The sequence below is a fragment of the Coturnix japonica genome, chromosome 12 (genome assembly GCF_001577835.2).
Source record: "Coturnix japonica isolate 7356 chromosome 12, Coturnix japonica 2.1, whole genome shotgun sequence".
NCBI classification, from domain to species: domain Eukaryota; kingdom Metazoa; phylum Chordata; class Aves; order Galliformes; family Phasianidae; genus Coturnix; species Coturnix japonica.
The window spans coordinates 12,068,957-12,095,961 of NC_029527.1; the positions used below are offsets into that span (position 1 = coordinate 12,068,957).

The 27,005-nt window shown below is 44.2% G+C and overlaps 1 protein-coding gene and 1 long non-coding RNA gene across 4 annotated transcripts in view; one reads left to right on the forward strand and one right to left on the reverse strand.

Annotated features, from left to right (window-relative positions):
* Nucleotides 1-249: 249 nt before the first annotated feature.
* LOC107319997 (monocarboxylate transporter 2-like) lies at nucleotides 250-24,667 on the forward strand. Of its 3 annotated transcripts, XM_032447235.1 has the most exons (6): nucleotides 250-2,005; nucleotides 2,146-2,299; nucleotides 2,544-2,801; nucleotides 15,861-16,004; nucleotides 19,811-20,686; nucleotides 22,495-24,667. In XM_032447235.1, the coding sequence occupies exons 3-6, from the start codon at nucleotides 2,585-2,587 to the stop codon at nucleotides 22,785-22,787; spliced, it is 1,530 nt and encodes a 509-aa protein (XP_032303126.1). In that variant the 5' UTR covers nucleotides 250-2,005; nucleotides 2,146-2,299; nucleotides 2,544-2,584; the 3' UTR covers nucleotides 22,788-24,667. The 3 variants fall into 3 exon arrangements, with proteins under 3 accessions (XP_032303126.1, XP_015730915.1, XP_032303125.1); XM_015875429.2 differs by lacking the exons at nucleotides 250-2,005; nucleotides 2,146-2,299 and adding an exon at nucleotides 7,619-7,878 and having other exon boundaries at nucleotides 2,740-2,801; XM_032447234.1 differs by lacking the exons at nucleotides 250-2,005; nucleotides 2,146-2,299; nucleotides 2,544-2,801 and adding exons at nucleotides 7,225-7,315; nucleotides 7,619-7,878.
* LOC107319998 overlaps nucleotides 23,557-27,005 on the reverse strand; it is a 57,014-nt gene continuing 53,565 nt past the window's right edge. The window contains exons 9-10 of the long non-coding RNA XR_001558074.2: nucleotides 25,838-25,992; nucleotides 23,557-25,099 (exon numbers count right to left, since the gene is read on the reverse strand). This is a non-coding gene — a long non-coding RNA (uncharacterized LOC107319998). The remainder of the gene's footprint in view (nucleotides 25,100-25,837; nucleotides 25,993-27,005) is intronic.

Sequence of the window (27,005 nt, forward strand, 5' to 3'; positions counted from 1 at the left end):
AGGGAGGAGCAGTGGATAAAGAAGATTCAGATGTAATAGTATTAAAGCAGAAAGCCTATGGGGAATGGTAGATGGAAAAATGGGAAGTCCAGACATGTAAAACCACAAGCAAAAATAAAAAAATAAACAAATAATGAAATGAGGGCCCCTACAGTGAATGTGAGTTATATTGTGGTCATGTTGTGGTAAATCTCAGAATTTTCCTTTGCTACAGTAAAAGGTAGAAAAAGGTGGAGGGGGCAGTGGGGGTAGGGGGAGGATACAGTGCTCTCTGGGTAAAGAAAAAATAAAACCCCTTGTTGATGGGGAGAGAAGGGATGATCTGCAAGAGGTGATAAATTAAATTCTACACACAGACTGAAGAACAGCATAAAATATTCAATGCCCCTTCGTTTAAATGTGACTTGGACAACTGCAGGTCTGTAATTCTGCTTCAGTAGCGTGGGAGGACTTGAATGATATTGAGAGGAAAAACCAGGGGTAGTTCCTGGAGGTAAGTAAACATTGGTGTATGAAATAAAGGCTTCCCAGTTGGTATTGACAGTTTAGAGAACAGTTGTTGAGAAAAGAGAATCAAAATATAAAAGATTTCCTTTAAATGGATATTGTAGAAGGAGCTGTTTTTTTATTGACTTTGCCTAATGTCAGAGCCTCTGGGATGTGTCAGTGTGGTTATTTTTTGGGAAGCTTGAGGTGCTCAACAGTATTTGAATGGCTTAAGTTGGGTAGTGTAAATAGACATCAGAATGGGAGAAACTTTGCAGGTGTTGTCTTTGCTACTGTAATTCTGGCATGGTATCGTAATGTAACGGGACGTTATTATTTATTCTTTTGTTGTTAATTGTTTAGGTTTCTTAGTTGATCTTAATTTGATAGACCAACAAAATCTACGCAAACCCAACAGCTCCCAAGACAGGTAGATTTCTTCAGGACTGGATTTGGTCAGTGTTGGTGTTTGGGGCTTATGTGTCCTACAGTTATATCTAAGTTTTGCTCACCTGCTTAGGACAGGCCTTAGGGGATTTAGTTCATGCTAGAAGAGAGCTGAGCAGTGTGGTGTGCGCTTGCTGGTGGCCCTCAGAGCATCTACGTGAGTACAGCAACTCTTGGACCTTTTAAAGAGTGCTTACAAGTGAGGATGCAGACAAGCAAGGGAATTTGAAGGGTAATTAGCCAAGGGCTTCTTCCTCCACACCTTCCTTTCATCTTCCAGTGAGAGTTCAGGGTAACAATCAGTGAGTCCACCCATGGCTCATGTGGGAGCCAAGCTTGTAGCCCATGTGTGCAACCCCTGATGCTGTTGGAGGGGGCCTGACCATACATCCTTCTGCCACTGGTGGCTGCAGTGCTGAGGGAGGAGGGTGAGACCAGGACTGACATGTGCCCATCCTTCTCCAGCAAAACCTCTTACTACACCAGCAGTGATGCTTCTGCAACTCTGATCTTATACAAATGCTCCTAAATCAGTAAGAGTTGCTGAGCAAACCGTGCTTCTCAAGAGGTGATGGGCTCATCGATAGATGCAAATTACACTGCACTTCCCCTGAATATTCTTCTATTTATTTATTTACTTGCAAGGTCCCTGTCTCCCCAGTGAGCAACCTGAGGTTCAGCAGGGTGTGTCCAGCTGATCCCTTTGCTTTCTGCTTCTCATTAGCTCTGCTGATGCTTGCTCCTGTTGGCTTCTCTTGCTTCTGAGTTTGCAATAGGGGATGGCAATAACCCACCTTTTATCCACAAGGCCCTCAGCTGTGGGATGTGCTCCTCTCTCCTCCAGCTTCACATCTTGACCTTAGGAGGAGACTTGTGGATTAACTCCTGAGAGGCACATAGGTTTATTTATTTATTTTAACCCTTATTTTATTTTAATGGTCAGGAAACATGGGAAGAATGCGAATGAGTGAATGCCTTCTTTGATTTGCCTTAATTCCTGAGGATAATCTGCTAACCTGGCAGGCACCGGCCACGAGTGGAACTGCTGCCCTAAACTCTGGCTACTTTGCAGGTAGTTGGTTGCAGTTTTTGTGTTGGCTCTGGGGAAGCAATCAGCCCAGAAAAGCCTCATCGTGGTAGTGGACGGGGAGCTGGAGGCACTGTGGGGCTGATCGCCTGCTGCTCACATAATGGACTTATTCTTTTAAGCAGGGATAACCTGAAATCATGAGGCTTTCCATCCACGTCTGAAAAACTCACAATGGAGCATTTACCCTAAAAAAAGCACAAGTGTGGCATCTCCCCCCTCCCCAGAGGGACAAGCAGAGTGACTGCAAGAGGAAAACCCACAGCAGCCAGCAGTGAGGTGAGAGCTGGGCTGCAGTGTCGCGTGGGGTCTCTGGGGGAGGCTTCTGAGGAAGTGTGTTTAAAGCACAGACGGAAGGGCTGGCTGTGGTTGTAAGAGAGGGAAGGGTGGTTTTGACTGTGATAGATTTGCACCATAAAGCTTTAAATAGCTAGGAAAAGGCTTCAAGAGTGAGTCTAAATGATTTTACAGTTCTGGCATGATATGCACGTTCTGTAAGACACACACTTGCTTTGCCTTGCAGGGTGCTGGTACTCAGCTTGTGCTCCAAGCTCTGCTGTGACCATGTCCCCTCCACTCACCTCGGACCTGGGCTATGTGCCCCCTGATGGCGGCTGGGGCTGGGCTGTGGTGTTTGGAGCCTCCATCTCAGTAGGATTCTCATACACCTTCCCGAAAGCTTTCACCATCTACTTTAAAGAGCTCCAGGCTGTTTTCAGCATCTCCTACAGCCAGCTTGCCTGGATCACATCCATCATGTGCGCCACCACCTATGGGGGAGGTAAGTGAAGCAAGAGCTCAATGTTTCCTCATATGGGATGGGAGAACGTATTTCTTTGAGAAAGTCCTTGGAAACCTAAGATCTAAAGCATGGCTTTTTCTGATGTTGTGCATTGGCAAAAGAGAGAAAAACACCTCTGCCAAGTAATTATTGACAGCATGTTGTATGTCATCAGCTCCTATTATTTCACTGGAAATCTCGCTATGCTTGACCACAGGGAAATTGTTTTACATTTGGACAGTTACTACAGCATTTTTGGTATGATAGTTTTTGTTCTGCTCCTATTCTTTGTTGTCTTTTTAAAACAACAGAAACAACAAACTAATGTTTCTGGCACCCATGGTTGTAGAGAAGACACTGGGAAGTGAATGATATATTTTGTATGCAGCCCCAGATGATTCCTCTTAATTTAGTGAGGCCCAGGTCAGATACCCCTGGTGTAAATCTTGAGTTAGTGTTTGAACATGTTTTCAAATGTTCCCTAATTCTGGTGCTACAATCTTGCTGTCAGTCATTAAGGCTCACTTTGCCTTCACTCGTTGCCTTGCCAGCACCCAAGTCAATGTTGGCTATGGCAAACCTGCATTGTGGCTCTTTTCAGGTGTTGTTTTCAGTAAGAGGTGTTGATGCCTTCATAGATCTGACAGCAGCAGCATAGTCATAGTAAAAGGAGACATATGTAATAATAACAGGTTTAGGAGCTTTATCCTGGAAACAAATATCTGAACAAGTAATTGATCTGAACAAGTAATTGATTACTCAGTTTGATCTTTCTTTCATATGTGAGCATAAAATATAGGGGAGTTCTGCAGCACCCAGTGAGGCTGTGTCTGAGGGAGGAGGAAAGCAGCAGCAAGGCTTGCCAGAGGAGTCACGGGTGTGCAGGGGATGCACAGGGAATCTAAATGATATGGGATATTGCTTTGGGTTGAAATTTTGACTGTGCTGAAGTCCACAGTCACAGTGCTGTATACACACAACCCAGGTGATGAGTATGTCTTGGAAGTTGCTTTACATGAGGTCATGTTGGTGACACAGAAAGGTTACTGGGAAGGTTGCTCTGCAAACCCAGGATTACAACAAGCTTCAGCAAACACTGCATTGGACCCGGTGTCTCCTCTCTTTGATCTCATAGGGCAAAATGGATGTACAGTGTCAAAAGTTCAGCAAGCTCCTACAGAACAATCCATGTAAGACCTTGAAAGTTAATACTAAAGCATCAAGCTCGATCGGCTGGACAACGGTCAGCCAGAAGAGCAAAGAAACATAGAAAATACAGGCACAGGAGCCTGTCTGCTTTTGTCTACAGTAACACTGTTGCATCACCCTGCATTAAGGGCACAGGGTCTGATCTGCAGGGATGTATCACTCTGCTGTCCACACTGCCCATTGCACACACCAAACCTCTTCCTTTGTTTGGTTCTGTTTCTTGCTTCTATGTTGCAGTATGGAAGAAAGCAGAATGAGCCTTGACTTAAGGGTTAGGCAAAGGTGCCTGCTCCTATTGAGATTATATGGGTTGCCTCTCCCGTGTGCTACAGGGAGGTTTCTGGGGGGACAATTGCAATCACTCAGCAGGTGAGGCAAACTAGAGAAAGATGGGACATAGCTCTAGTTTTACATCCCCAATGTCAAAGAGCCTCTCTTCACTGCCTGCTTACCTTGAGCAAGGAGGTATGCACTTGTCAGCCTGGACTTGGGGAGATCTGAACCCCACATCCTTCAGCAGAGTCCCCTTTGCTGTCAGTACATGTAAATGAGTAACATGCTCTGACTCTGTATTTACCAGTGTGTGATAACACCTCCAGCACAGCCTTCCACCCCAGCTGTTTTCTTGCCTGTTTGCGTGCATGATTTGAAATGCTGCTCTCAGCTCTGCATTTGGTGGCATTTAGGAAAAGCATGGTTTTTGTATTATTCTTTTTGTCATTCAAGTCATGGCATGGCCAGAAAAGGGTAGAGATCTTTTCCAACCTTAATGATTCTGTGACATCTGCCATTGATGTTAATAGCTGAGCTCTGCATCTTTGAGTACTCCAACTATGTTGTTTTTCTCTTATGATAGAAATTTTCCAGATATATCAGAGCAAAGCCCTTCTGGGATTAAGATGTAAATGAGACCAAGATGCAATAGCAAAGGAATAATTTGCTTGAATTCCCCAGTGAAAATATTCCAGCTATTAGATTTAAATTAATTGTCGCCATCTTCTTACCAACACGAATGTTTCTGTTTGGGCTACTGATTAAAACCCCGCAATGGGGGAGGAGTGGAAGAACTGATGTCACTGTTGGGTTTAGGTTGTGGTTTCTGGGAATCCAGTCCTTCAGTAGGGATGCTTCATGTATCTGGTGGGTTTTCCCAAATCCCTTAGAAAACAAAACAGTATTACGAAAATAAATGCATTTGTGTATTTTTGGAGGACTGGGGTATCTCTTTTTATAAGACAACTGTGTTGAGGAAGGTACCAGTGTTGTGTCTGTGTCACCATGGAGAGCCTTTTGGTTTTGCAATGAGTGCTGCTCATAATCTCTTTCATAAATGGAGAAGCAGTTTTCACCCCGGCCATTGATTGGCCTTTGCTGCCACTGCATTTTGTTAGTAAATAGAAAGTGGCAGCTTTGAGAAACACAACCATGTGAGTTACAGAGCTGTAGCTCCCACCTCTGGCTGCAATAGAACTCCTTGTGCAAAGGGCTCCAGGTAACATCCTTTCCAAATTCCAAACTGGCCCGTGAAGAATGGAATGGTAGAATGGTTTGGCTTGGAAGGGACCTTTAATATCATCCAGTTCCAGCACTCCAGCTACAGACAGGGGCACCTCCCACTAGATGAGGTTGCTGAAAGCCCCTTCCAGCCTGGAAAAATGAAAAGACATTGGAAAGAAATGCTTTCCATTCTCAGAAGAGCTCATGTTTTCTTTTACTGGAGAGTGACACTAGCCATTCTTCAGACTTCAATAGACAAAGGACACTTGATTTAAAAAATCAAGACTTAAAATATCAGCAAGAACTGCAAGGAGTGGAAAATGGGTGGATGGGGGAGTAGGTTCAGCCCTGGGCTTGTTCCCAGCTCCTTTCCCCTTTGCCCCTTTTCTCTCCCCAGCTCTGGAGCTGAGTGCTGGGAATACAATAGCTCTCATGTATTTACATGGAGGATTGCGATAGGGAAATGAGTCAGTGGAAAAAGTATTTTGCAATTTTAATCAATTTTGTTGCCTCCTGCGAACAAATTAACAAACCTGCCCTGCAGGGAGTGGCTGCTCCCTGTGGATGCAGGAGCAGAGTCCGGCCCCAGGGCTGTGCTCCTGCCCCACACTTCCCTGCATTGCGAGGAAGCCCTTTTTTCTCTCTCCAGCCCAGGATTTCTGCTGCAGGGTTGGTGTTGGGAGAACGCCTGTCCCTTCCTTTCCCTCAGATGGGCGCATTCTGCTTGTGACCATCTTGTCACAGCAACACCACCAGTGCAAAGGGGAATGGTTTTCAGGGATCTTTAGATGTGTTGTAAGGAGATTTTTAACAGCACCAGGAAAATGACAGAGCAAAAGAGCAATCAATTCCTCCTTTCCATTATTTCTTAATTGCCTATGTAGAAAAGTGGGATTTATGGTGGCAGACTGTGTGGGGAGCGCTGGAGTGAGGCTGGGATAGAGAGGAGGGAATCTCCTCATTTCATTAGTGACTGGCATGTTTGCACCTGAGCCAGAAGTTAGTAATTTGTAGTGATAAAATGAGAAGGAATGTCATGTGGGTCCCTCTCCCTGTGTCCTTGGGGAAGCCCAAAAGACAAATGCACTCCAGTTATGCCCCAGTCTTCATGTTTGCATATGAATGGAGGTGGCCATATCAGGTTGCCCAGAGAGGTGGTGGGTTCCCCATCTCTAGAGACACCCAAGATCAGGCTGGATGGGCTCTGAGCACCTGATGGAGCTGTAGGTGTCCCCGTGCATTGCAGGGGAGTTGGACCAGATGGCCTCTAACGATCCCTTCCAACTCAGACCGTTCTACAATTCTATGAAATCCAAACGAATCTGCATAAAATCGGGGCTGAGAAATGTCCTCTGTGACCTGTCAGACTGTTACTTGAGCCCAGAGGAGGCAAGGCTGAGCAAGACCTGAGCCTGGCAGCAATATTGCAACTTTCTAGCAAGAACAAACAGCACTGATGTTTCCCCCAAACACGGTGTGTTTATGTGCCAAGCACTGCTGTGTTGTAGCAGTACAGGAGAACAGTGCACAGCTTTGTAAGGAGAAGGGAAGAAAGCTGGTAGAAACACAGAAAAACAGTAACTTCTGTTTAAATTGCTGTGGGTGGTTTAATTAACCCCAATAAGATGGCTGGGTGCTGGTGTTTGGTGTTGTAGAGGTGGGGAACAAAAGATAAGGAGGGGGGGAAAAAAAGGAAAAGCAGCAATATGTGTAAAGGAGGTTTGGTCTGCTGGCTCAGCATTGGGTGCGGTTCAGGAGGCTGTCCCATGCCATCCAGCACCGCCCAGAGCTCAGAGCTGCTCCTGCAGGTAGGTGCTGCGTGGAGCTGGGGGTCTCAAGTAGGGCTGGGGATGCCCTGGGGGGCTCCTAGTAGGGGCTGTTCTGGGCTGGAGACATTCTTTTGAATCTTTTCCTCATCCAGTGGGATTTTCATTGCTGGCCCACTCTTTCCCCAAGACCCCATAGAGATGCACTGTTAAACCTGGCTGATATCTGCAATATTCGTGGCACCAAAAATCAATAGCTGGAAGCTGTGTGGGGGCCGTGCTGTCAGTGCAGCCTGGGGAGCACCACCAGCACTGATCCTGCCCATCTGCACTTCTATTTTGCAGGGCTTCCCAAGGAGCACCGGGTGCCCGTTCGCGTCCTGTGGCCATGCCGCCCCACAGCGATGCGGGGCCAGTCAACAGCCCCCCGGATGGTGGCTGGGGCTGGGTGGTGGTCTTTGGGGCTTTCATTTCTATCGGCTTTGCATACGCCTTCCCCAAAGGCATAGCCATCTTCTACAAAGAAATCCAGGATTTCTTTGGCACGTCCTATAGCGAGATTGCATGGGTCTCCTCCATCATGCTGGCCACGACGTACGGTGCAGGTGAGTATGCCTGCCCCAGCTGCTGGGTTTGCTGTAAGGCAGATATCAGTCGGATATCTCTGCTCTAGGGCAATATACAGGAAAAGCACCAGCAGCTATCTGTGCTGCTTTATCAGCAGATTTGTTTTCTAATTGCGTTTTCCAATATTGCTCAGGGAAACATGCTCACACGCAGAGCGTAATTGAATGAAGGGGTGTTTCTTTGGGATGGGGTTCTTCTCTTGCTTCTGATGTGCAAATAAACTGTAGATGGGACAGGGTATGTGGCTGGAGGTGGTAGTGGTGCTTTGCTGTCCAAAAGTCAGATAACTTATGACAGAGTGAAATGACGGGGGCTCAGCCAAGGGTGAGCGCAGAGGAGAGCAGCTGGTTATAATCACAGCAATGAAATCTCTAAGGCCAATCGTTCTTATCAGTTGCAAAGCAGCACACCAGTTTGCTTTTTCTCTGTTTTGTTTTTTTTTTTCAATCATCATGGGAGAGCTTTCCCGACTCAGTGAGAGACTTGGTCTGCCTTTAATAAAGTCTGCAACTAGAGAGAGACAGAAAGTACTCTTAGTGATTGCAAGGAACATTATCAGAATTTATCTTGGCTATTGAATCAATTCTGGAAATATTCCTTGTTACCAAAATTGTGTGGTTTTATTCCCTATAATGCACTGTGGTGCAGTAGTTAATGAAAGTAATGATGCTTTATAGTGAAGTGGAAGCAACTCTTGATTCAGAACCTATTGTGATCCTCCCTGTTACAACCCAGAGCAAAGTCTTGGTATCACTGCTCTATTTGAAATGTAGCAGACAAAGAGAGCAGCTTGCTGAGTCCCCTGTGCTGTGCCACCAGCCTGAGGCAGTGCACCTGAGGAGTGCCCAATGCCCTGCAGATAGCAGCTGTTGTTTGCAAACATCCTTAGCATGCAGTCCCTCACTGCCTTGCCATGCTCTTTGATGCAGGGAGTTGTTTTAGGGGGACACTCCTTGCTGTAGACAGAGCATGTATTTGTGTTTTGTAATCAGAGTGAGACTGCAGAAAACAATTCCATTGCTCACAATCAGTAAAATGGATCAGTGTGCAGCAAAGCAGGCAGCCCTGTGCTCTTCTCTATCAAATAGTGTTATTGTGCTCTTTGTATCTGCTGTAGTTTCCATAGGAATAAATAGGGGGCATTACTTTCAGAGCAACCTATCTACCAAATAGCACTAATGTTCTTGTAGCAGCTCTGGGCTTCTCTGAGGCTTTAAGGAGGTGAGAACTGTGGGCAGAAGTGATGCATTCTGTTACCATCAGCCGTTAGTGTATATGGAGCACAGTGCAGTCCTGATCTTTGTCTTGCTATGCATGCTGTAGTACTCCCCAAATCTCCAGGGTGCTGTTCATACATCTCCAAATTTCTACGGATATTAGGGAATCATTTGCATGTTTTACAAAGGTAGTGCAAAACAGTGAGCCACTTCTTGCAAACACAACAAAAACCAAATTGTTTCTGAAGCAAAAACCTTATCCCCAAAGCCAGGCAGTATTCATTACTCTTGTTATTTATTATTTATTGTTCTGAAATTGAATGAAACGTCTGAAGATTTAATTCTGGAGATGCCCCACAACTGAGTCTTTTCTCCAAAGAAACTTTCTCCCAGAGCTTGTAAGTGCTTAATAGAGCATCAGCTATAGCAGCAAGCAAGAGACTGGGGAGCTGAAAGTCAACTGTTGACCTTGAGCATTTAATCCAAAATTTTATAGCTGTATTTTATTACATTGCTGGCATGATAAATTGCAGTGACAGGTTTAGAAAGGACCTTACAACATGCAGTGGCGTCAAGCTATATTAATAATGAGTTTGATTCTGCAGTTCTTAACTTAATCAAAGCTGTATACGTTCTTCTGATCTGGTCTAAACATCTTCTGCTACCAGAAGACCTCACCCATGTCTCTGTGCTCAACTCAGTTGCCTGCAAATAACCACAGCTCCAGGGCAGGAGGGGCCCCAACCAGTGGAGTTGGATGGTGTTCTGTGTGTCCTGCTGAAATACTGATGGTAGGGGTGTGACAGTTGGACAGTTGGATGATATTAGAGGTCTTTTCCAACTTTCATGATTCTATGGTTCTGTGTTTCTAAAGAGTAAATGGCTTATCCTTCTGCTTTAAGTTTGAGGGGCTGCAGTATGGTCTTTCCATCACTTTTTGTAGCTAGACATGCATTGTTCTGCCTGGCTGTTTTGCACAGGCTAAAGTGAGAGGAACCCCCATGGCACACCAGTGTTACCTGCTGTGGTTGTGCAGACACTGGGGACCAGGCCCAGGTGCTCCTGCCATGAGCACAGCTCTACTGCATAGTGCTGTTATGCATCCTTCTGCTCATTATGGCCATCTCTTAGTGTCCTATCAAGGATGAGGGAGCTCCCCCCTGTCATTGAAGCACAGCATCTTCCCACACCGAGGCAGTTTGTAGAGTAGCAGCACCATTATCAGCATGGAATTTGTTAAGGAAACCAGGTGAAAGATGATAGGATTTCTGTAATGGATGATGCCATGGATTCATATACTTCTCCTGACTCTCAGAAAGCACCCAAACCCAGCAAGGTCACCATGTATGTGCTTATATTTTTTATTTTTTTAAATAGCTCTGTTCTGGTTAAGAGCAATAATAACACTATAGGTTTGGGTGAAATATTTCTGTGTTCGTGGACTTCGTCACAAAGCTTTATCATTTTGTCCTTCATTGGAGCTAGGAAGGTCACTGGGGAGGAGTAATAGGGATGTGATAGACTTAATAAAAACAGAGATTAATATGAACCAGAAGAAAGCAAAGGATTTGGGTTGGGGAATTGATAATGTTTTTCAGGCAGTCGTTAAGCCCAGGAGTAAGTTATAATTCACTCCAAAATGTGGAGTTAATGTGTGTGAAGGCTTCTTCCCTTGGCCAGTTCACAATGTGTTTGTGTGTTGCTGTAGGAAGGGGTGAGAGAAAGTTGATGCCAACCCCTCAAGAGGCGACTGCCTTAAGTTGCACCAAGAAAGGTTCAGATTGTCTATTAGGAAAAAATTCTTCTCAAAAAGCGTGGTGATGCTTTGACACAGGCTGCCCAGGGAAATGGTGCAGTCACTGTCCCTGCAGGTGTTCAGTAACTGTGGAGATGTGGCACAGAGGGTCAGTGGACATGGTAGGGATGGGTGGATGGTTGGACTTGGTGGTCTGAGTGGTTTTTTTCCCACCTTAAGGATTCTATGATTGCCCAGCATGCATATTCTCTCAGTTCAGTTATGTAGGGCTTCTGGGGTGTGCACAGAGGCTTTGGAGAGCATGCCAGGTAGAGCAGGAATGTAAAGAGGGCCAAGCAAGGGAAGTTAATCTGAAGGAATGAGTAGGGAACTGATCTGGAGCTGGACTTCATGATGGAAGGGATAAGAAGCTGTGGTTCTGCCAAAGTAAAAGCTTAGCTACAAAAATTATGGGAAAGAAATTCAGAAAACATGAAGCCGTGACCTTCTGAAGGTGAGCAGCTGTGATGTGCTGCGGTCCAACCCAGTGGCCCAAGGAAGTGTTGAGCACAAGCAGCTGCATGTTTGGCACCTGCCATGCTGTCCCCTTGCAGGAACAGTTATTTAATTGCCTAAATACAAAGTGACACAAAGGACCTTGGCTCCAGCCCTGATTTTGGAGCTTTTGGCCTGTGGCTGCTCTGCAGCGCATCAGTAGTGCGGGCTGGGAATTGAAATGCCAGGGCACTGATCAGATAAGATTGCTGGATAAGGATGAGGACGCTTTGTCTCTCTCAGGCTTGGATCTTATCTGCTTTGTTCTTTTTCTTTTTTTTTTTTTTAACCTGAGGATGCTGCTGTGGAAAATGGATATGTGTGTAGGGTCCTTGGCTTTCCAAGGATGTGTCTGGTGAGTGCACGTGCTCCTCGGCCCCTCGTGTTGTCCTGGCAGCCTGTTAATAACACAGGGCACTTCTTTCATTGCCTGGGTAATGAGGAGGCTGCTCTGCTACAAAGGCCTGGTACCCTGGTGGATAAATTACGAGGCCAATGGCAGTGTTTTTATCCCACCAAGGGAATGAGATTATTACTGAGGAAATTGCAGGCCTGCTGCTGCCATTGTTTTACTACTGGTGTAATAATAGGCTTTGGTTTATTAGTATAAATGATTTCCCTCCCTTCCTTCCAGCTGGGTACGTTCCCTCCAGTGTCCCCAGTGACTCCATGCAGCCCCCGCCAGTCCTGTCCGGCTGAGCCTCTGTGCATTATCTGTGTTTTCACAGCAGATTGGAAAACATAAACTATCATCTGGGCAGCTCTGACCAATGTCTGCACAGCCACAGCTCTTCAGAAAGCTGGAATGTGCATGCAGCCCTAGTGCTGGGGACACTGCTGCTCCCACATCTCCGCCCCACAAAGAGCGCACTTTGAAGCATTGCTGTTTTATCACCTGCACGGCCATCACGTGGTCCTGGTAGCAGAAATGCAGTATTTATACAGTGTTTGCACGGTCAGAAGGTCAGTGTTGTGAAACATGGGATAAGCCTGAGTTGCATAAAGGCCTCTCAGGTATGGGCTGCCTGAGCCTGGTGCAGAAATATTTCAGCAGCAGTTCATCCCAGCCAGGTTCCGCTGACGATGGGGAAAGTTGATGCTGTTAATATCTGGTCAAGTTAAGAAATGAAAATAAATCACAAAGCAGCCTTTACAAATGAGGAATAGATATGTGGTCACAGGTAAGGGAGAGAAGAAAGCTTGAAGTAGAATCCTTGTTAAAAATACATTGGTGTTTTGCACCAACTCTGGAAGTTTTACTGCCCATAAAAAATTCATAAGGCTTACTGAGAAAAACAGAAAAGCAATTCAGGTGTCTATTTCTTGAGCACTGTCACATTTGTGGAGGCTTAAGCCAGTCTGGATTGATATTTCTTGTTAAATGCTGCATCCGCCTTACATCCTGCCTGCCCCATAGTTCAGTGGCTCAAGAAGGAGAAATGACAAGAAGGCCTGGCTTTGTGGGGGAGTGATGGGGAGAGCCCCAGGTACTTTGCATTTTCTTCATGGTTTTACAGTCTCCTCTTCAGGGTCCTTTTCACTTCTGCAAACACAAAACTCAAGGTGAAAAGTAATTGGACAAGCTAACAAATGAGGCAGGGCTTGCGTGCTTTCCCAGCGGCAAGCTGCTGTGCTCTGCACACTACCACGATCAGCCTCTGACATGGCCTTCCATGCCCCAGCTGACAGCCGATGGAAAGCTGTAACAGGTATGAGAAAGGAGAGGCTTTGTGCAGGAAGGGCACTAAACCAGGATGATTTATATGAGCTGGGGACAGTGTTCTGTGTGACGTCAGTCTTCCTGGAGCTCAATGGTCCCAAGCAGCATCTTCAGGGGATATATGGTGTGAACAGTTCTCTGGGTGAGATATGCCATCACTTCTCACTGTTGGCAGCCCTATGTCAGCAGCTTCATCCTTTTAATGCAGTGTGGTGTAAAGGAATGATTGAATCTTATCTCCAACTTCCCCATTAGAAATTGCTGTGTGTCCCCTGCTGTGATGGGGAGGATGCTGGCTCAGTGATGCTGCTCTAGTCCCTATGGTGCCATGCCTAGGGACATGCTCTGCAGCCAAGATGGTTTTTGCTCCTTAGAATGACTTCTCAGGGAATCCAACAGCATTCCCATTGCAGTCTCGGCAAGGTCAGGCTGGGCAAATTTTGGGGGGGGGAGGCATTTAGTCAAATATTTCTCTTGTTCTGTCCTCACCTGGCTCTGCAATTGGGAAACAAAATCAGCCCAACCCCTGTTAGCTCCTTGGCCAGGTGGGGTGGGTTGGAGGGCAGGAGTCCATGGTTCCTGCATGACAGGGCTGTGTGTGTGAGCAAGCAAAGGTGCCTTGGGATTGAAGTTCCCATAATAGGTTTGTGTGTGGTAATGCACAGCATCTTTATTCTTTTCATGCCTGCTGAATAACTGGTAAATGACAGGTCCTGTTTTTTCAATTCCATTCTGTTTCCAGATGCTGTCACACTTTTAATTTTTTCAATAGCTGCAAGCAAAGTAGTAATCTCGTTTCCCATCACAGGACCCACCACTGCGGTCCTGGCTTTGTTGTTCCCTCCTCTTAATTCCTCTTGCTGATGTGAGCTATTTGATGGTCTCTCCAGCTCCCCAGAATGCTGCAGTCTGATCTCATGTCTGATGGCTGATCCCTGTGAGCAGTGTGCTGTGGGTCCTGCAGGGCAGGAGCGGAGCATTGGCATCTGTTGGCGTGACACTGATGGCTGCAGACACCTGGGAGGTTGGAGGTGGGGGTGTCTGTGATTTGTGCCCACACTGGCAGGGTTTGTGTGCTGAAGCGTGCACAGCTATATGACATATTGCGTGCTAGAGTTTCTGCCAAGAGATGGGACAGCTTCTAAAAGGCTGCTCCTTTAAAGCCTATAGACAATCACCTCTATATTTCTGTAGGTCCAGATGACTTAAGTTGAAGTAATTTGGAGGACATAATTTGCTTCAGTGCATTTAAAAGGTCTGCTCAGGACTGTTATGAAACCTTTGCCCTGTGAGCAGCACAGGGAGGTTTTGGTTTCCCATCTGTTTGAGGCCATGTGTTGGATTCTCCTGTGTCTCATAAGGCATCGGTGTGGCAGATTCATTTCCTGCAGGGCACTCGTCATGACCTTTGCTGTGGATTCTCCAGTGTCTGGAAAGATTCAGAGCAGATGCCCTACTCCTGGCTTTCTTCTCTCCCTGGTTGCAGTTGGTACCTTCAAGGTCTTCAGCACCAGTGTGATGTAGGTGAACTGGTCAGAGTGCCCAAATGCTGCTGCTCATAAGCATGGACTGTGATCCCATAGGCTGTGCTGCTTGAGCAAAACAAGCTCATGGTCCCTTGAAGTTAAGGTTTCAGGGTGCAAAGGGAAGACACGAAGGCTGCTCCTAAGCTCTTCGCCATTCCCTGCGGGCACAACCCAGCCTGGGCTGATAGCACCTTTGAGACTAAAGCTCTCCACCCAGGCAGGCAAACAAATGGACTGATTATCCCCCTGTAAAACTGATAACACTGATGATAACAGATGAAGACTGTTAGCTGAAGGTCACTCGGACCTGCAGTAAAACCTGCCTGAGATCCCCCCCACCCCCCATTCAACTGCTCAGGAAAGCAGGTTGTTGTGTGGTTGGGACATTGCCTTCATGGAGGCTGCCCCAGGGGAGAGCTTTGTGTTCTTCTTAGATAACCACTCAGCAAAATTAGTTCCGCTTCGAGCAGGAGCTGGGACCCGAAACCTCCACAGTCCTTTCAACATCTGTGATTCTGATTTCTACAGGTCTTATGGCTAACTTGGGCTACAGTAAACAAGAACTTCTGCCCAAAGCCACCGTCTTGTTTCACTTCCTCTGATTTGAGTGCTTCCTTTTGGTATCTGTAGTCTTTGATAAGACATTTCTCTCTTTCATGATTTTGTGCTTTCCTAAACCACTTCTTTAATAAATACAAGACCAAACTGGTTCTCTGGAACCAGTTCATCCATCATCCCAAACTGTTTCTACCGACAGAGGCTGCTATTAAGAATTAATTAACTGTTCTGCTCAAGCTTCAATCCTGGTCAGCAGTATCGGAATTGCATTAAGTAGAGACATTAAAAATGCAACAGTGTTCATGATATCAGCCTCATAATATGAACCACTGCTTTGTGTGTGTGGTTTAGCATCCTAATAAATCATGGAGCTCCTGTGCTGGGGTTCTGTGTTCACCCAATATCACTGTTTGCCTGCTGTAATGAAGTTGTTCATTCCTGAAGCAGGGACTGTCATCATCACAGCCACAGTGTGGCACGGGACACACTGCCATCCCCACACAGTGCAGATCAACTTTCTTTTTCTGCTCTTTCTTTCTGAAGTCACATTGGAAGCTGTCAGCGGCACCCAGGGGTAATAATACTGCTAGTTCTACCTGCCTTCTGTTGGATGCGCCCACTTTGAGACCTCACTTCTCTCTTTTCTCAGGTCCCATTAGCAGCATTTTAGTGAACCGCTATGGCAGCCGACCTGTGGTTATCCTCGGAGGCCTGCTGTGTGGCATTGGGATGGTCTCAGCTGCCTTCTGCACCAGCATCGTGCAACTCTACATTTGCGTGGGCTTCATTACAGGTAAGAAGAAAGCATCTCCTTCTGACTCACACTTGAAGTTCATTTCTGATGGTTTGGGCATCCTCCTTTAGGCTAAAGACAATGGGAATGTGGTGGCATAAAGCTGACAGGGGGTTCCTGGCTTGTTGACTGCAGCAGCTGAGCTTTAGTACAGAGCCTGTTTCCAGCCTAGCTCCATGTCCCTGGCTGACCATCGCGTGCAGCGATGCATTCTTTGTAGCTGAGTGCTGTCAGCCAGTGGCAGTGGTGAGGATGCCCACCAGTGCCCTCAGGTCCTGCTGAAGTCAATGCAGGTTGACTGCGCTCTGCCCAGGGCAAGGCAAGCTCTGGGTGCAAGTGCAGCTGTGAGGAATGCACCCATGCTTTGATAGAATTGTGTGTTACCTTCCCTCTGTGAGACATATGAAATGAAATTACAGGGAGTTGCTTTGGTTTATGTGCCATTTGTCCGCACATCAAGTTGGGAAGTCTTTATCTGAAAATAATATTCATTAGACGCACAACAATTATTTTTCCCTATTAAAGTTATCTTTTGAATTTTCTGTAGTGAAATATAAATCTCCATGTCAGAAACTCTATCAGGAGAAGGCATAGACCCAGTAGTTCAAAACTGGCTTTTGAGGTTTTAAGGTGTATGCTTTACCTGAACGTTCCCTAGCTCAGTGCAGACACATGAGGTGTTGATGCTCTCTGAACATGAAAAGTGTGAATCCATCCTTTAAAATCAATACAACCAGCTACTATCAAGGATGGACCAGTATTGCTTTATCAAATTTGCACAGTACTGAATAAGCCTTCATGTAGGATTCCATCTCAAAATGTAGTGATACATAGATCTGTGTTATTCCCCACCAAAAATAACCCCAGCATCCTCTAGCAAGCTGATTAATGCTGGATGAGCTCGTGGAAACCATAAATTCTTGTTGGTAGAGCCTGGATGTTTCCTCAGAGAGACACACATTTTTCAATGGAGATGCCTTCCCTCCTGCATGCTGCATTTGAGGGTGGATGAGGTCTTAGCTAATAACCCATCATTTCCAGGCATGGTGTGTGTGCAGGAGAAGGAATATTAATTTGACAGAGAGAGGAAGAGGTTTGTAATCCTGCTAACGTGCTTGATGCCTCTAATTATGCCTGAAGTGCTGTTGCTGGTCAGGCCTAACATGGAAGCATTCAAGGGCAATTACGAAGCTGCCTGTTCATCACACGAGACTGTGTTGCTGTACAAGGAGAGAGCTTTCTGCAGGGGTGATCTGCTAAAAAGCAGCCTGTAAACATCACACACTTTCCAGCCTCCTTTCTGGACTGATGTCAAGGTCTGTGTTCCCAGAATGCCCAGGGATGGAGGTACAACTAAACAGTTGGTGCTGGGAGGTCTCCACCACAGTCCTGTGCCTGTGGCATGTTAATAGGAATCTCTTCTTAGAGGAGCAGAGCAGGAAGTGCCTGTTTATAGCACAGGGATTAGACAAGGCAATCTTGCTTGCTTGCTTGATTTTGTCCCCTTCCATTTGTATGCAGAGCAGGAGCCAGGATCCTGTTGGATTGCTGTCAGAGGCAGCTCTGAAGCAGCTCTGATAGTGCTCATGATAGCACTGAGCTCTGAGCTGCATGAGGCACTTCCCTGCATGTGCTGTAAAACCCAGGTTCTCTTCTTCACTAGTCGCTTGTTTCCTGGTAGCACTTAGACAAAGAAATTGGGTGTGCAAGCTGAGGGTTTGGAGGGATGCCAGCCAGGGTGCACTGGGTAGATATTCAGGCACGTAACTCTTCATGCCTGAGGTAGAAAAAGCAGATTTCAAACGAGTCAATAAGGGCCGGTCTGATTTCCATTTAATCTCTATCAACAGGGAGATGCCTATTAAATAAAATAGAATCTAGGGTGAAGTACATGGGAAAATGAAACTTGAATCTTTGCTTTAGCTCTTGAGGCTGAGCATTTAAATACCTGGTAGGGTCTTCCCTTTCTACTAAAGGAAAAACAAGATCAATAGCTACTCATCTTACTTGTACAGCACCATTACTTCCTTCTGGGGAAGATGAATTTAATCTAGGGAAGGATGTTCTGAGGAGCGCAGGCTTGGTTCTGTTCATACAACACTACCAGTAGACCTTTCTGTCATATTCTTGGGGAGAAAATGTAGTTGTTTGAGTAACAACTTCAATCATAGCAAAGTTACTGTAGTTTCAAAAAGCAGGAATAAAATGGAAATAAATATTTCCACCTAAAGCCAGCCAAAAGGTTAAAGTAAATTGAAATTCCAGTCAGCCAATTTGAAACTCTCCAAATTTAATTAATGGGAAGAGCATGATGTAATATTAAATTAGATTTGTCTGACTGGCAAATTAATGTTCATATAATAAAAGATTCAAGTTGATTATTGGCTAAGTGGGCAGCTGGCATCCAGTCTGATTTTCCTTCACCTCACGACATGGAATAGATCTAAGAAGGACTTTGTGAAAAAGACGGCTCAATATTTGCATGTATCTACCAGTCTGGGAATATGGACTTTGAGCAGATTCTAATCTAATGTGCTGCATCTTCTTGGGTGAAAATAATCCCATTTCTGAGCACTTCCAGCTGTGCTCTCTCACAACATTGTGTTTTACCTACGCAGTTTTGGGGTCAGTCCTCCTTATAGGCATGAACCCCATCCCTTATAAATTAGGAATAAGCTGTATTTCCTAATGACCTACCAAATGCATAGGTTCTCCAGAACCAGAAATTGGTTTGAGAATGAGAAATTGGAATTGAGAATGCGTTTCCTATCAAGGCTAATTTCAGTGATGACTTTTTGATTTCTTTTTGGTGTTGTAAACTTGCAAGTAATTAAAAAAAACCAAAAAACAGCATATCTGAGACTTGGCAAAAAAGCATAATTTTGTAAAACCATTCAGATTTAAGTTATCTAACATCAGTCAAATTCCCGCACCAGTTGGTTTCAACCCTATCACTGACTAATGATAGCATTCCTTAATTAATTTTGAGGACCTTGACCTTTCTAAATTCTCTTCTGTAAAGCAATATGCCTAATTATGTACTGCAGAGTTAAACAAACTAATTATATAGACTAATGAACAAGAAAAAAACCTGCACGACCCTATTTTCAGGATTCATGTTCCCCGGTATAATCACTTCAAGGATTACATTTCTGCTTTGTTCTAATGTGGCTCATTCTTTCCTAGATGATACGGTGAAAAATATGTGGTATAGTTTTAAAGTGTCATTTTGACAGAGTTTTGCAAATTTAATTTTGTAAGGAAACACCACAAATCATAGGAATGTGTAAAAAGAAGAGATTATCACTCGCTAGTGCTCTTAAATACAACCACAGAGCACTGAGGCCATCACTGCATTTGGTGTTTCAGATTTTAGCTGTGCAAGAGAAGCTGGATTGCTGAATTAGCAATGCAGATTTGTAATATCATTTACACATCTAAATGTAATAAAAATAAATTTTAATTAGAAGAAACACTCCACAGTCCGGTGTAATTGGCATCCTCAGTAGCTGTTTTGCTGTGTACTTGCAGACCTCTTAATCTCATGCATCAGACCCAGCTCCCTCACACCACCAACTGAGGAGCATCTGGGAACTCTGATGTGACATTTCTGGGCATGTCTGGTGCCCACCACCCAAGGAGGGAGTGCTGGCAGCAGTTTGTATGAGAAGGATGTGCTTTGGTGCTTAGCACCAGACTTTCATACTGAAGAGCTACTGGTTCTCCACGAATTTGCTTAGAACAATGAAGACACAATAGGTCTCAAAGCTTTCTTTGTATGTCTCAACTGTTTTTCTTTGTTTCAGGACTGGGACTCGCTCTCAACCTCCAGCCATCAGTGATAATCATAGGGAAATACTTTTTGAAGAGAAGACCTATTGCCAATGGCCTTGCTATGGCAGGAAGCCCCGTCATGCTTTGCACCTTGGCTCCTCTCAACCAGTTCCTTTTTGACAATTATGGCTGGAGGGGCAGCTTTTTAATTCTTGGTGCAATTTTATTGCACTGCTGTGTTGCTGGAGCTCTCTTCAGACCCATCAGTGCAGACAAAACCCCAGTCAAAACCCAAACAATTGAGGAAGGGAAGGAGGTCCTGAAAGAAGAAGTCACTAAAGATGCCATAGAAATAAACAGTCCCACTAACATCTGTACAGAGACCAAAACAGAAGAGGAGGAAGAAAGGGACTGTTGTGAAAAAGTCAATAAGTATCTTGATTTTTCCCTCTTTAAGCACAGAGGGTTCTTGATTTACCTGATTGGAAATGTGCTCATGTTCCTGGGTTTCTTTGCCCCCATTGTTTTTCTGGCACCCTATGCAAAGCACATTGGCATTGACGAATATTCAGCTGCTTTCCTCCTTTCAATTCTTGCTATCGTGGATATGGTTGCCAGGCCGACCACTGGCATCATTGCAAACAGCAAGTGGGTGAGGCCACGGATTCAGTACTTCTTCAGCTTCTCCATCGCTTTCAATGGCGCTTGCCATCTTCTGTGCCCATTGGCTTCAGGCTACAAAGGGCTCGTCGTTTACTCAGTCTTTTTTGGCTTGGCCTTTGGCATGGTTTGTGCCATGCTTTTTGAAACTCTCATGGACCTTGTGGGAGCCTCCCGCTTCACAAGCGCTGTTGGTTTGGTCACCATAGCAGAGTGCTGCACCATATTGCTGGGACCACCCATTGGAGGTGAGTGTCCTTCCTCCTGCTTTCACTTTGCTCCCTCAAAGGGTTTTTTATGTAACTTCTTGCCAGCACAGTTTGTAAGAAGTGATTCAAAACATCTTTTTTTCCTCTTCTTCCCACCCACCTTTCTTCTGCTGGTAACCTTAGGTAATCTGTAATCCAGTAATTCTCCTCTACCCCTTTTTGTGTAGTACCGGAGCTGAAGTCAACAGTTTGAGGAGTGATGGCCCTTACAGAGTCATTCAGTTCTTCATATTACTATATAGCCCATCCAGTGTGACAGAAGCAGCTGTATCCTCTTGCTGCCTTAGAGATTCATTAACTAATGACAAACAAAGAAAATACAATTTTAAAATGACCATTTTCTGAGCTACATAATTTTCTGTGTGGGAAAATAAGTTAATGACCAGAGACTGCTAATGAGGCTAAAGCAGTACTATGTAATAATCAGTAATATTAGTTTTGTGGGGTTTTCCCTGCTACTTTAATAAGCAGCAAATTTATTGGTTCTTTGGCATTTTAATAACCTACTGCAGGGTTCTGCTTCAATGAACTAAGTAAATTGTTCCCAGTGTGTTTTATGGCTTTATCTTATTCTCAAAGGAAAAGAGGTAGGCTATCCTACTGTTGTATTTTCCAATACTCTACTCATTAAGACTCTCATTGAGATCTATTTATGAGACCTCTAGGTCATCCTGATTAGCAGAAAAGGGAAAAAAAAATTGCAATTAACATTTGGTTGATGTTTCACCACCCACATGAAATACACTGTGCATTGAAAAAAATCTAAGAGTGATTCAGGAAGAACCAGTGACACAAACCAGTTGAAAGTTACTCTTCAAGAGATCAGGAAATGTATTTGGTGGCCACAAATTCCCTTGCTAGTGTCATGCAGTGGGAGAACTAATCATCACCCTTAATTCACATTAAGGGTCAGTCAGGAAGTAATTAAGATCCCCCACTTTAAGAAGGAGAACATATTCCAAAAAGTCAGAGAGCTAATGGATGATGGGCCAGTTTCAAGGAGGCCGATCTGCACTGTGAATGCCAGGTTAGGAGTGTGTCTTTCTTTAATTAGGATCTGGGATGTTACAAATGGTCTGTGATGCTCCAGTAAGTGGGAATTAATGCTTAGGATCATAATCCCAATAAGATTTGCATTACATTTTGACATAATGGAGAACACTGACATTTCAATTAAGCTGTCTCCCTTCAATTACTCTGTTACTCCATAACAGAGGCATTAACCTTTCAAAGGAACCTGTCACATTTGTCTTGGCATTGAAATTATCTGACACTGAAAGCATCATCTTTGCTTTCCCTGGAACTAATGTTTTCCAGTTCCACATGGTGCACTTTCATCCTCAGATCACAGGTAGAAATGCAGAAAGGGCATCTGTGACCAAAAGCCGAGTCCTCTCTGATGTTGGAGAATGACCCATGGTGGAACAAATTGATGAGTCATTGTCACTAGTCTGAGACCAGAAGCAGTGGCCAGGTGCCATCTCACACACAGCTTTCAGAAAGCTGCCACTATCCCGTTCCACTTTAATATACAGACTTCTGGTGGTGTTACCTACATCGACGTTAACTACCCACGGGCTGTAAAGTGGAGTATGTGTGAAGTATTTGTGAGATCAGAACGCTTAGAGAAGAGATCAGAAGTACAGAGAATGTTTTATTTTATCCTAAAGTCACAAGGGTGTCCCTTTATAGATAGGAACTGATAACACAATAGTATTTCCTTCATCTCAAAGTTTCTTCTTCTTTTTTTTTTTTTTTTTTTTTTCTTTTTAATATGTCTCTTACAGGAACACTCATTGATACCTTTGGGGACTATAAATATATGTTCATTAAATGTGGGGCTGTGATGGTCCTGGCAGGAACGTTCCTGTTCATCATGAACTACTATAATTACCGTATGCTTGCCAAGGAGGAGAAGAAAAGAAAGGCAAAAGAAGAGGATACTAAACCCACAAGGACAGAAAATGAAGGCGGAAATAACTGGAACAAAGAACACATACAGGATGGACCTGAGTTGGAACCTCTGAGAGAGGAACAAGAAGGACTAAAGAAGGAAGCAAATGGCATAAATGAAGTTTAAACCTGCTCTCATGGGCTGAACAGGGAATTACCTCCATGCTGCTTATGTTGGCACTAGCAGTGAAATCACACCAGATTTTTAAATTTTGCCCTGTACTTTGCCACGTGTCTTAAGAGAAAACTAGAACAGAAACGAATTTAGTTTCTTATAAAGTGCTGGGACACACAGAGCTGTATCCATCCACGTACCAAAGGATCTGAACCATTTTTCTTCAGACATTTCCCATTTTCTAGAGGGCCTGTAACCACTACCCTACTATCATTCCAAGTACTATAGCTCTGTTTGGTGAAAAGGGCAATGACCATCAGGATCAATGCTGAGCCCTTCCACCGGCTTGTATGGGCTTTGCATTGAGCACTGTGGTGGCTGGATCTACTCACCACGCAGTCTTTGACTCTTTGATTGCAGCATCAGAGTTATCCCAGGAATTTGGTACCACCTCTATCTTCTGGAAACAGAAAATAGACAATATGTTCATCTTAAATACAGGAGCTAGAGCCAACTGAACACACAAGGACAGTACATGCCTGCGCTGGCAGCAAAGCAGCCTGTTCTGTGGCCAGAGTATGCTAGAAAGGAGCTGACTTGGGTTGGCTCATGGTAGCTTGACCATGGACTTCCTCAGGGACCTCTGCAAGTAGCAAAATGCCATTTTTCAGGGGGAATACACCAAGCTAATATACTGCAGGAGTTCTTATTCTAGGTCATTTGTCTGTGCTGGGCAGAAACTTGGTCTTAAACTGCTTAAACTTTGGGGTTTTTTTTTTTGTTTTTTTTTTTTTTCTTTTCTTTTCCCCTAAGAGATCGCATATAACTAACCAATATCTAAATGCCTTGTAGTTTTTAGTTTTTTACAGCACCCTGGTGAAGCAATAATTACAAGTAGTTAACTGTACAAATGAAGTACTGAGAAACTATGGGCATCAAGTCAGTGAATAAAGCTTAGACATGCCACAGCTGAAATGGGATCCATTGCCCTGAGTCAAGAAGCTTGCATACGGAAGAAAGCAATCAGCAGCTGAGGAGGGGAGCTGACAGCCTGCCAGCTGAGCACAGGCATCCTACTGCTAGAAAATAGAAAATACCAGCAAGTGTGCATTAAACCACTGCCTGCCTCCTTTGTGCATTGTGCTACTTAAGCATAATGATTTAAAACACTGTCTTAGAGCTGAAACTTTGTGCATCCATCCTGGAGGGAATCTGAACACAGCTGCCTCCTCCCAGCTAGTCACCATCCCATTGCTGGTGCTGCAATACCTGGTGGCCTCATGCTGTCCTCCATGCTGCAGGAAATACTGCTTCCCTGGGTCAGTGTTGCAGAAGTAGAGCTAAGGCCATGTAGGAATCTCTCCTCCGCTGGTGATAATGTTGATCTGGGTTCTGACAACAAGCACTGATTCATTTTGTAATAAGCGGCCATTGCCTGAGCACTGTGGATGGTCAGCATGGCATCCCACAGCGGAATCATGCATCTTTTTGAGTTTAGCTCCTAGTGTCCAGGTAAAAACAAAGACTTCAGAGGCAAATGACCCAAACCTGAAGGTAACAGCTGCCCATAGAGCAGCTATCACCTTTCTTTGCTTCAGTGGAACCTGTATGTGATCAAAGAAAGTCTTATTTTTCCTCCCATGTGTTTATCACCCAAGAGATGTATTTAATTATCACTTACATACATGCTATGAAGAACGACTTGTAAAAATCCTTCCATAGATACACTGTCTTCTTAAATGTAGATTGCTCATATCTCATAGAAAAGTTCTGCAGTGAAACCTTTCATTCCACTGAAGAATAATGGTCTTTATCTATTGACTGAGGTAGGACTTGAATTTATTCCTTATATTGCATTTCTTGGAAAATAAAAACAAAATTTGTAAAACACACTTAGCATTTTGTTGCTGTATTTTTCATATTCCCTATTTCTGTCAAATTTATGTATGGATGTTTGGTAAGAAAGGTGTCAGTAGGAGGGCCTGAACATTTTCTAATATACCTTCTGGATGCTTTGAGATGCTTAATAAATCTCTTCTAAAAAAAGAAAATAATAATGAAATTATTTGACACTTACTCATTATAATCCATAGGGCAACTCTGTCCTTCTGTTTGGTAAGTACTTTATCCTTGTAGGGTTTCTAGCCTGAGCTCCATGTGGTAATGCAACTCTGATTTGCAGCCTGTTATCCCAGGGCTTGAATCAGGAACTCCTTACAAGACAGTTTCTCAGACATTCAGATATTTTCAGTGACTCGAGCCAGTTTGACTCACATGTCCAGTTGCAGGAGCCCACAGTAAGTCTGAAAGTAGGTGAGAATGACCTGGTGAGGATTTGACAAGATTATTTTCATATCTCACCACCAGGTCACATCAGTTAATTCTAGGAACAATGACCCAGATCCTTCGCTATCCTCACTGCAGGAGCTAGTGCTAAAGCTCTTTGTCTAAATTAAGCTTTTTAGGTCATAGAACATCACTGAAACAGATAACATTTCTAATAGAAAGGCTTTGTTTGTTTGTTTGTTTAGCTATCTTTGAAAATCCCCTGGAAGAGAAACACCTTTGTCTTCTATATTAAGCATCTACTTCATTTAACCCACACAAGCTCCTTGTCGTAGAAACAAGTATTCTTTATCACATAGGAAGCCAGACTATCTTAATGCAGTTTTGGAGATGAAGGCTGTTTTTCAGGTTGGTTGCCTGCCTACTCCCTGTCACCCTATCTCCTGTTCCCACTGTGGGTTCAAAGTTCAGATCACAACATATTACTGATCAATTCAGCAAAGCAGTGCCAAGTAACTGTGTACTTTTAAGCATGTGAATAGCTCCAGAAATGCTTTGCTGAATCAAATCCCTTGGATTCAATACCTTGCAGGCTTAAGATACAATCTAGGCTTGGAAAACTCTCCAACTTTCCTAAGAACATTTTTCAGTTATTAAAAATATTTGTTGTGATATAAAATATCCATTAAAAAGAGCTCTCGTGAAGGAGTAGAAGCTGCCTGCGCATCTAACATAGTGATATGGAAGGCAGATTGGACATAACACAGTGTACTTACATGCATTCTTAGGCCTGGAAAGCACCAGTGTAAGCAACTTGAGGTGTGAATCTTGTTCCCGGGGTTGCCAGGGCTTCTACAAGAACCTGTCTGTGAAGCTGAGCCATTGTTCCCCACAACCAACAGACCAGCAGCAACACAGCGCTCAGCACAGCCTCAAAGGAAAAAAAATGAAGCATCAATTTAGCACACAAAACCCTGCCATGAATCTCCAGGTTATATAGATGTGCTTGAAATATGGAATTGTGTTATTCTACATGAGATTATTCAGGACGGTTCCCATGGCAGCTGACAACAAATTTATTTGACTGCATTCAGAAAATGCCCAGTAGACAATACAGGTGCATTCAGATTATATTGAGGAACAAATTTAGAAGATGACTTTTGTGCCCTCCACAGCAACAGTGACATTGACTATGAAAGAGTATTATTTAGACTTATCAGAAGCACGTGAGAGTGTTTTGATGACTGACATTCATATCTGTCAGCAGAGCTTCCCATATCAGCAACACAGCTCTGAAACAAAGATTAGATCTGCCATCAGCTTTGGCACTTACTGAAGTATTGCTACACTTCTGTATGTATATATACACATATATCATATAAAAATGAATATATATGAGTATGAAACCTTCAACGTGACTACTAATTACAGTTTTGAACTGAAAATACTTCCTCTTTGCTCTCCTGTCCTTTATTCTCTCACACAACACCTTACCTGCACACACTGACTTCACACTGATCGTGGCTGTCACAGAGCACTGCATTTCCAAAAGCTCATTTGCCCTTATTTTGGCATTTTTGAAGCTCTATAAACTCAGTAACGAAAGAGTTACAAACCATCCTTGAGTTAGAAAGACCAAATTATGCGAAAACATAAAGTCAGTGGCAGATATTTGGCCAAAAGTGCAGTAGCTGTCCCAGATGCCCCAGCTTTGCTGTTTTTGTAAGCAAAGAACCCTTTAAGGCTTACTAAAATCTCTCCAGAAGTTTGAATTTAGCTAAATTAGTGTCCCAGCCAGTGATGTGGGAAAGGTTAGGGGAGGTCCCAGCAGGCCTGGATATATTTTCAAGTCTTTTGGTGAATGCAGCTCTGTTTTACCTCTGTTTCTGACCTAATGAGGTGCACTCACCCAGCAGATTTCAGAACCACAGAATCACTGGGGTA

Coding starts and splice junctions, on each gene's coding strand:
- LOC107319997 (XM_032447235.1), top strand. CDS start 2,585: ATGTCCCCTCCACTCACCTCGGACCTGGGCTATGTGCCCCCTGATGGC. Junction 2,802..15,860: donor CGCCACCACCTATGGGGGAG/GTAAGTGAAGCA, acceptor CTCTTTTCTCAG/GTCCCATTAGCAGCATTTTA. Junction 20,687..22,494: donor GCTGGGACCACCCATTGGAG/GTGAGTGTCCTT, acceptor TGTCTCTTACAG/GAACACTCATTGATACCTTT.